Source organism: Pelodiscus sinensis, chromosome 17 (genome assembly GCF_049634645.1).
Source record: "Pelodiscus sinensis isolate JC-2024 chromosome 17, ASM4963464v1, whole genome shotgun sequence".
Classification (NCBI taxonomy): Eukaryota; Metazoa; Chordata; order Testudines; family Trionychidae; genus Pelodiscus; species Pelodiscus sinensis.
The window spans coordinates 6,873,085-6,881,791 of record NC_134727.1 but is presented as its reverse complement, the minus strand read 5'-3'; the positions used below and the strand labels follow the sequence as shown (position 1 = coordinate 6,881,791).

Genomic DNA, 8,707 nt, shown 5'->3' with positions numbered 1-8,707 from the left:
AGGAGGAACGAGTGGGGAGGGGGGCTGCAAGCGCATGCGCGTTGGCGGGGCGGGGCGGAGTTTATTATCGCGAGAGGGTGGGCGGTGCCTCGCTGGGACCGGAGCCGAATTTGAACGAGGCGAGGGGAGCCGGGACACGCTGGCGGCGCCGGCCAGGTACAGCCGGCAGGGGGCGGGGCTTGTGCGGGGAGCGTCCCGGAAGTGCTCGGAGAGCTGGGCTGTTCCCCCCCCCCCCCCGCCGCTTTCCAGGGGGGGTCCCCGCGCCCCTCCCTAGTCCGGCCCCTCAGCGCGGGGGCTTGGCCGGGGCCGGGCACTTGGTGTCCGCGGCGGGAACGCTGGTGCGAGCGGGTCTTGTGCGGGAGTTGGAGAAACGGGGGGGGGGGGGGACAGCCCCAGACGCTCCCAGTGGGCCCCAGCGGGCCGCTGCACTCGCTGTCAGAGAGGGGGAAGGCGGGGTCACCCGAGCAGCGGGTCTCCCGGGGCTATGCACCGCCCTGGGGCTGTCCAGACGCCTTCCCGAGCTCCTCTACATATCTACCGAGGTCTCTCCTAGGCTGCATAAAAAGGCGAGAGAAAGGAGTTCGAACTAAACTTCCATTCCACTAGCTGCTCCCTGTGCTGAAGTGTAAGCACAGGGCTTAGGTTTCGTTGAATTGATTCCAACTGACATGGTGCAAATGAGAAATGAAGAACTTGTTCCGTAATAACCCAGCAGCACTGTAAAGAGCAACAAAACACGTATGGTGTCATGAGCTTCTGTGGGCAAAACCCACTTCTTTCCATGTCATTTGAAGCAGGGGGTTGCGGCCACAGAAGCTCATGACGCCATCTACATGTTTTGTTGGTCTGTAACTGGAAAATCTTCAACAATTAATAGCCTAGAAGCATCTTAAAATTTTCCGGCAACCCCTCTCAAATTTTTCACTAATAGTTCGCTGTGACATCTTTACATAAGAATGTAAGAATGGTCATACTGGGTCAGACCAATGGTCCATCTATCCCTGTGCTCACCAACCCATCGCTCGTGATCAACTGGTCGATCAGGAGGTCTCGACCAGTCGATTGCAAGGTATTCGGGGCTCCCCCAATACCCCCCCCACTCCCAAGAAACCCCACTAGTGGTAGTGCTGGCTTCCCGCGGGGTGGAGGGAAATCCGGTAGCTGTGCGCTACTTCCGGGGTTTCCAGAAGTGCGCTGCCTGCTCCCCTTCTCCAGGTCTGTGGTGTGCCGGGAGGAGGTAGGAATCCTGGAGGAAGGCGCGTGCTGGGGTTTGAGGGGGCAGAGAGGGAGGGGAGTTGCACGCTAGGGCTCCCCTCCTCTGCTAGGGAGGAGATAGGAGTCCTGAGGGCAAGCGTGCACTGGGGAGGGAGGGAGGAGTCCTGGGGGGAAGCATGCACTAGGGCTTCTGTCCTGGGGTGGGGAAGCGCACACCAGGGCTCCCCTCCTCTGCAGGGGAGGAAGTAGGAGTCCCGAGGGCAAGCGTGCGCCGGGGAGGGGGGGAGTTCTGGGGGAGAGCGTGCACTAGGGCTTCCCTCCTGGGGAGGGAGAGGGGAAGGGAGGTGCACACTGGAGCTCCCCTCCTCTGTGGGGGAGGAGGTAGGAGTCCCGGGGGAAGCGTGTGCCGGGGCTTTCCTCCTTTGGGGGGGAGGAGGGACGTGTCCTGGGAGGAGGCTCTTGCTAGAGCTTCCCTCTTCTGGGAGGGGAGGGAGGCGCGTGCCCAGGATACCCTGCCCCCTGCTCCCACTGGCACTCTGCTCCCACTGGCACCCTGTCCCCAGCCCAGCACCCTGTCCCTTGCCTCCACTGACACCCCATCCTCTGTCCCAGACCCTTGCCTCGGAACCCACAAGCCCCCTGTCACTTGCCCCAGCCCCCTGTCACTTGCCCCAGCCCCCTGTCACTTGCCCCAGCCCCCTGTCACTTTGCCCCAGCACCCATTGGCACCCTGCCCCAGCACCCTCTCCCCTGCCCTGGCACCTAGTCTCCTTCCCCAGCACCTACAAGCACCCTGTCCCTTGTCCCAGTACCCCCTGGCACCCTTCCCCAATACCATGTGCCCTGCTCCCACCAGCACAGTTGGGGCCACATTAGTGAGGCTTGTGGGGGGTTTGGAGGAGTTTTTATTTTGCATCTCACTTGTGTGGCCCCAACTGACTTTTCTGTGGGTCAGTGATCCCTGACTCAAAACAGGTTCCCTGCCCTTCTCATAAACTTTTTGTGTTTGACATAGTATTTTATTTAAAAATGAAGCCTGGACAACAAACCCCCAGTTGGGACCGAGCCCCCGTCTGCCCACAGCATCATAACACTCCTGCACTCCCCCTCCCCCAGACCCTCGAGCTGAACCTATCATACACTGGAATCCCCTGCCCTGAACCCCTCACCTACTCTAACCCAAATTCCTGCACCCTCCTATTCACAAGCCTGTGGCTTGCTTAGTACCCTAATCCTACATCTGACCCCAACACTGGCCCGCCTGAAGCCCCCTCCCCGACCCAGCATCCCCTTCTCCACCTCCTTCTGTATCCAGATTTCTTCCCAGAGCTTTCATCTCTCACACCTACCCACACCCAAATCCCTCATTCCCACCCCAGAACCTACACATTCTGCTTCAACCCAGCGAGGGTAAGGCTAGACTGCAGGAGTTTTTCTGGATTCCGGAGATATCCCAGAAAAACTCTTCTGCATCCAGGGACGCATTTGTTCTGCTTTTTTTAGTGGAAGAGCAAACGTGCTCTTTCGGTAACCCCTATATTCCTCTTTCCATGAGGAATAAGGGGGCTTCCAAAAGAAGAGGTTTTTCTGACATTTGGTCCAGCTTAGACAGGCCAAATGTTGGAAAAACCTCTTCCTGCAGAAGAATTGTGGAAAAAAAGCAGCAGTATAAGGGTTGGGGATAGTAAGTGATGGAGAGGAGGAGAATCGAGAGGAAGGGGTGGGGCGGTAGAGCTTGGCTTGTTCTGTCATAAAAAGATTGGAGACCACTGATGTAGCCTAATATCCTGTCTGCCGACAGTGGCCAATACCAGATGTCCCAGAAGAAGGGATCACAACAGGTAATCTTCACATGATCCCTCCCATCACCCACTTCCAGAGAAACAGAGGCTAGAGACGCCATTCCTACCCATTCTGTCTAACCTTTGTATTTTTATGTCAAATTTTGTAAACAAGTAATTTTTAAGGGAAGTGAAATTTGGAGTATGTAAGAGAGATCAGATTCCTGGAAAGGGTACAGTAGTTTGGAAAGGTTACGAGTCATTGTTCTGAAGAAGCAACATCCAAAAGTGGGTTTTTGGCTTCCAGGTCAATAGGGCACTTATGAAAATGTTACTGGCCTAGAGAGACTGGCAAGTATGATAGGTGACAACAGCAGTTACTGTGGGAAGTAAACTTGTCCTTACAAGGGATGTTAGCACATGGTTGTTTAAATGATTAATGGATATGCCTTGGGGAGGTGGAAGCCAGTATCCATGGAGAGCCAGCTTTTAAACCTGCTCCACATGCAGGTTGGTTCCTGCAGAGCTGATTGCCCCCATTGCCTCCCACAGAGGCAGCAATGCAGGGGAGGTGAGCAGGCAGGGTGCTGGAGCAGTGTCTGTCTGTGGTGAGACTGAGCCTACTCCCCAGCAGAGAGGGGATGCTGCTTCTGTTTCAGAGGCAGCAGCACTGGACCGCAGCTGGGAACTGGTCTGCATGGGGAGCAGATTTTTAAACTGGTTCCTATCACAGACAGGCAGCAAGGCAGGGACTTCTCTGGAGTTGAGCTGGAAGCTGGAGTGCACTGACTGTCGGTGCCACCCCCAGGGAGTATTTTAATAACTAACATTTTTTTTTCAGCTACATTATTACTAAAATAAAATTTATCTAACATTCCTAATCCTTAGGATGTTTTGTCTCTTGTTAAATTGAAGGAAGTGGCTGGAATATCTGGAGAGGATTAATTATTATGAATAGAGGTGCTATACAACAATCAGAAGGTAATTTGACTTTGCACTCTGTCCTGTTATTACTATTATGTACTAGGGATGTGATAGTGTAACCATGTATATGGTTAGCTGATGAGCCTGAGCTCATCGATTAACATCATGGTTACATGCAGGCTCCCAGTATGCACAGGTAGCTGGCTTAAAAGCTGTCTTCCTGTGTGTGCACTGGCTCCCAGAGAGCCGCCTGCCCCCCTGCCTCCTCTGCGCAGCAACAGCAGGTCTGGGAGGGTGGGGAGGAGGCATGCAGAAGCTGGTATGCTCCTGGGTAGCTGACTGCTGCCCCGCATGTAACTGCTGAAATTTTCAGAAGTTACATGGTTACTTAACCACATTTTAACATCCTTGTTATCTGCTATAGGGTATCCCTGGCATACAGCCGCACTAAAGATGTTGACTCTTGTAGGAACTAATAAGTCCTCCCATTCCCCATTCTTAAGTTGCGCAAAAAATCCCCAAACCCAAGTTGTGGAAATGGAAGTCAGCCGTGGGAAAAATATTCCCTGCTTTAAGTTATTAGGCTATAAGTCCAAGGGATTTTTTTATTTTTAAACGTATCTTGGACGTATAGTGAGGATGGCCTGTATATAGAGTAGGGATGTAATGATGTAGTCAATCGATAAGCAAAAGCGTATAGGTTAATGCTATAGACTGCATACATTTCAGCACCACCACTTGCCAGTAAGTTTTTTTTTTTAGCAGGCTGGCCAGCAGCCCAGCTCAGTCCTGGCTTTCACTGTGTCCTGGACCTACATCCACTGTGACTCTGCGTTTAAAGTGTATTAGGAGCAAGGCAGGCAGGAGAGTTTGTTTGATCAGGAACTCCTCCTAAACTGTAAGAGATAGATACACTGCTTCCTCTTAAAGCAATGTAAGGGTTTGGTTGTGCCAGGAAACCGGGATGTGCCTAGAATGGGATTGCTTCTCATAAAACCAGACCTAAAAGACACAGTATCACCAAATCGAGAACAATCCTCAAAATTGACATTACAGCAAATGTTGAAAGAGACTGAACTAAGATGAGCCAGAAAAATAGAATGAACCTGACACAGGATTGCTTCTCAATAAACCTTACAGGAAAAAAAAATAAAACAGAGAAATTTGGAGTAGTGCTTTAAATCAGTGCTTAAGGTTTGAAAAATAGAAGAAAACGTTTTTGGAAATCAAATTGATTATAGTCCTTTTTTGTTAAAACATAGTGAAAAATATGAGTTAATAAATAATAAGAGACTAATAAAATAATACACTTCATGGAATTCCCATTTACAAAATTTACTAAAATTAACTTAATAAAAATAACACTTTTTAAAAATACAGTAAATTCAATAATCATTCCTTTTATTTAAAAAATAGTTAAGGACCTGAACAATGTTGGGTAAATCTGCTAGATAAGAATAAAAAAAGAAATTGGATGTGGGTTGCATCAGTCTAGCATTAAGGTTTTTTTTTTAATATTCAGGTGTAAAAAATATTTTTAAAAATTGTTTTCAAAGAAGCATTACTTTAGGTAAGTTACTAAAGTTTTTGTAGCTTCTAAGAGCTGTGAATGGGAGTGGGCTGCAGATTTCTTTCCACACAGCTTGAAAAAAACAGTGAAGTGAGGGGAAATGAAGGTGGTGTAGGATTTTGTTTAAAAACAAGTTCAGTCCTTGTGGCTTTGAAAACAGATGCTCTCTTGCTCTCCTCCAGAAACTGTAGACAGAACTCATGCTACTCAGCTGCTGCTCAGAGTTCTGCCATATAACTGCTGGGGATGTAATAAGTGTAGTTGGTTAAATGATTAACCAATAAGCAAAAACCTATTGGTTAATGCTCCCGACACTACACATCCCATCCACACCCGGCAACTCTGCCAGGGAACTTGTTAGACAGCTGACAGCAACCTGGCTCAGTGAGAGCTACTCCACTGCTGTTCTGCAATAAAGGTAATTTAGGTGCTGGTAAGCAGCCTACCTCAATCCCAGCTTGCACCAGCCCCAGGAGCTGGCACTGAAGTGGGCTGCCTACACTCCGGCACCTAAATTACTTTTATTGCAGAGCCGCAGTGGGGTAGGTCCCAGGACCTGGTGGGAGCAGAGGCTGAGATGGGTTGCCTGCCCGCTTGGCTCCTAGATTACTCTTAGTGCAGAGTTGAGCAGGGGTAGTTGCCGGACCCAGCACAAACTGTAACTGAGTGCTTGCAGTTCTAACTCTTATCAATTAATCATGTAGTTGACAAAATTTTTGTTGACTACATGATTAACAAATTACACGCTTTTTTACATCCCTAATAGCGGCTGAATAAATTTGCTGTTCTCGTGGCTTCTGTTACTCTAAACCGTAAGCTTGTGTTTACTATATAACTATACAAGTATTTTAGCATGACCTTGAATAGTTTTATTAACCTCATGGATTGAATATGATTTAGTGTAGACAGTGACCTTGATGTGTAACATTTTGGCAGCTGATCATGGGTAAAAGCTCCTGAAACTGTAGATGCCAGTTTAAGTGATAAACATGCATGTCATTGTCCGTGCTGTTCTGTTCTCTCAAGCAGCAGCAAAATGTCACAATTCTCCCTCCTCCCAGCACTGGCTGTTATGGCAACTCAGTCTTATGATGATATTGCCCCTGAAATGTTTTACTCTTCTCTTCCCTCCCTCTGAATTGTCTAGATTTTATTTTATGGTTATCCTTTGCCTTTCTTAACACCTTCCCTCTCAGGATCTAAAAGTGTGTAGGGGTTAGGTTGACATTTGCAGATTGTGTTTGTGTGGCGAATAGAGAGCCAGGGATACAGCATTCTGTTCTTTACTCAGTGGTGACTAGTGCTGGATAGAGTCTGCCCCTTGGCAGCCTTGTGTGGTTTTGCTGTCCCTGTACTAGCTGACAGCTGCTTCAAATGGGATTTGGATGGGATTTGCATTTCCATGCAGTTTCAGTCTAATTTGCATTTCCAAAAGGCAGCAACAGACCTGAAAGGAGTGCGGAGAAAAGTCTGATTCTGACCAATTTGAACTATGAGCAGAAACTTTATTCATATAAATTAAATAAAAGTTGGACATTGAGGATAAAGGTGAGTTAGAAACATTTTCTCACTCAAAAAGCGGTGGGTTTTTTTAGAATATAGGATAAGATGCATTTCTGTAGTACTTTCAATCGTATTTTTTTTCCTTTATGAAGACAGCCTACAAGCTGTTAGTTGTAATTCATTTATTAACATCGAACAAGAAAGTTGGGAAAAACGATCCTGTATATAAGTATAAAATCATATCTGATATTGTGCCAATAATAGCAATATCTCTTAATAAATATCACTGGAGACCACCTATATTTCTAGTTAGTCATCAGTAACTTTCTTGTATGAGTGAGTCTTTGCTTTTTATGGTCAGATGTAGAGGTTATAAGTGACAAAACACATGTTATGATACACTGTCTATAAAGGAAAAACAGGTAGTCCTGGATTGTTTCCAATTCTGTCCACAGTTTAATTTCTCTACCTCAATATTTGCTCTGTAAGATTTTATTTATTTCAAAGGCAGTTCTGTGGCTTATATAGGTATTTATGTGAAAAAAAAATCAAGAGGAAGGGATGTAATAAAATGGAAAGGCATCAGTTTCAACCTAATACAAGGAAATCTTTTGTAAAAACTAAACTTGTAGAACTTGCTGCCACCAGACTGAGACAAGCATTTTTGTAGAATGCAAAAGAAGAATAAGAGTTTGTCAACAGCAGTGCCATCATTTACATGGGTGTGCACATTTAGGAAGGTGGTGAGGGTTTGCTTGCGAGTTAGGTTTTGATATTATTGGTTCTTTTGGTGTAGCGGTGAGGAGCAACTGTAAACATTATTTAGTGTTTTAATGACTTATAAAACAGACTGAAGAATGGGATACCTGCTTTTTATGGTATTAAAATCCCCCACAAATGGCTTTTAATTTATCCACTGTTAATAGTTAATTCTTGGTATGTCAACTTGTGATGCTCTTCCAGATGATTATACTGCACTTAACCTGTTAGCCATTTAGCCATATGTTTCTCTTATCAGGCTGCTTGCCTATGTTTTCAAAAGCAATTAAGACTAATGAGCCTCAGACTTGGTAGATAAATAGACTATAAGCCTTTTAGGAATCCAATTTGTTCTCATTCACTTTCCTCCAACTGTTCCCAATCCCACTGTAAATGTTTATTTACCTAGCAGTACCAACTAGATTAAAATACAGGGTGTATCCACTATAAGTCGCCCCAGTAGACGTCAATTCCGCACTACTGTCGTTGATGTTTATATGAACTGATTCGTTACAAGTCCTCCCATTCCCTGCTCTTACACTGCATGGAAAAAAAAATGGTACAAATGGAAATCAGCCGTGGGAAAAAAAAACCCTGCTTTATATCATTTTGCTATACACCTGTTTTTGAACGTGACTTGAATGTATAGCAGGTTTATCTTGTTCACTCAGGACCAATCCTGAGATGGCATCTGTACCTAAATAACTTGAATAGAAAGAATTGGGATTATTAGGAAATAGGATTAGGGATGTGAAGTACAAGTCAACTATCAGATAGGCAAATGCTTATTGGATAGTTGACTGGCTAGTTGACTAGTCGCGCGCTCCTCTCTGCCTCCTTCCCCCGCTGCCTCTATCGCAAAGACTGCATGTGGCATTTCAAAGCGGCAGTGCCGCATGGAGCCCAGGATCAGCTGGGGACTCCGCGGTTGACCCCAGGCTCTGTGCAGTGTTGC

At 46.8% G+C, this 8,707-nt stretch overlaps 1 protein-coding gene across 13 annotated transcripts in view; it reads left to right on the top strand.

Annotated features, from left to right (window-relative positions):
• Positions 1-8,707, top strand: part of SPDL1 (spindle apparatus coiled-coil protein 1) — a 94,339-nt gene that overhangs the window by 48,537 nt on the left and 37,095 nt on the right. The window contains exons 1-3 of one of the 13 annotated variants that reach the window (XM_075900157.1): positions 23-156; positions 3,912-3,977; positions 6,926-7,038. The exons of 1 other annotated variant lie outside the window; for it this stretch is intronic. In XM_075900157.1, coding sequence (XP_075756272.1) covers positions 3,947-3,977; positions 6,926-7,038 — 144 coding nt within the window. In that variant the 5' untranslated portion in view covers positions 23-156; positions 3,912-3,946. Of the gene's footprint in view, positions 1-22; positions 157-245; positions 626-3,884; positions 3,978-6,925; positions 7,039-8,707 lie in introns of those variants that run through there. 11 more of the 13 variants (XM_075900156.1, XR_012896298.1, XM_075900159.1 and 8 more) reach the window with 11 other exon arrangements.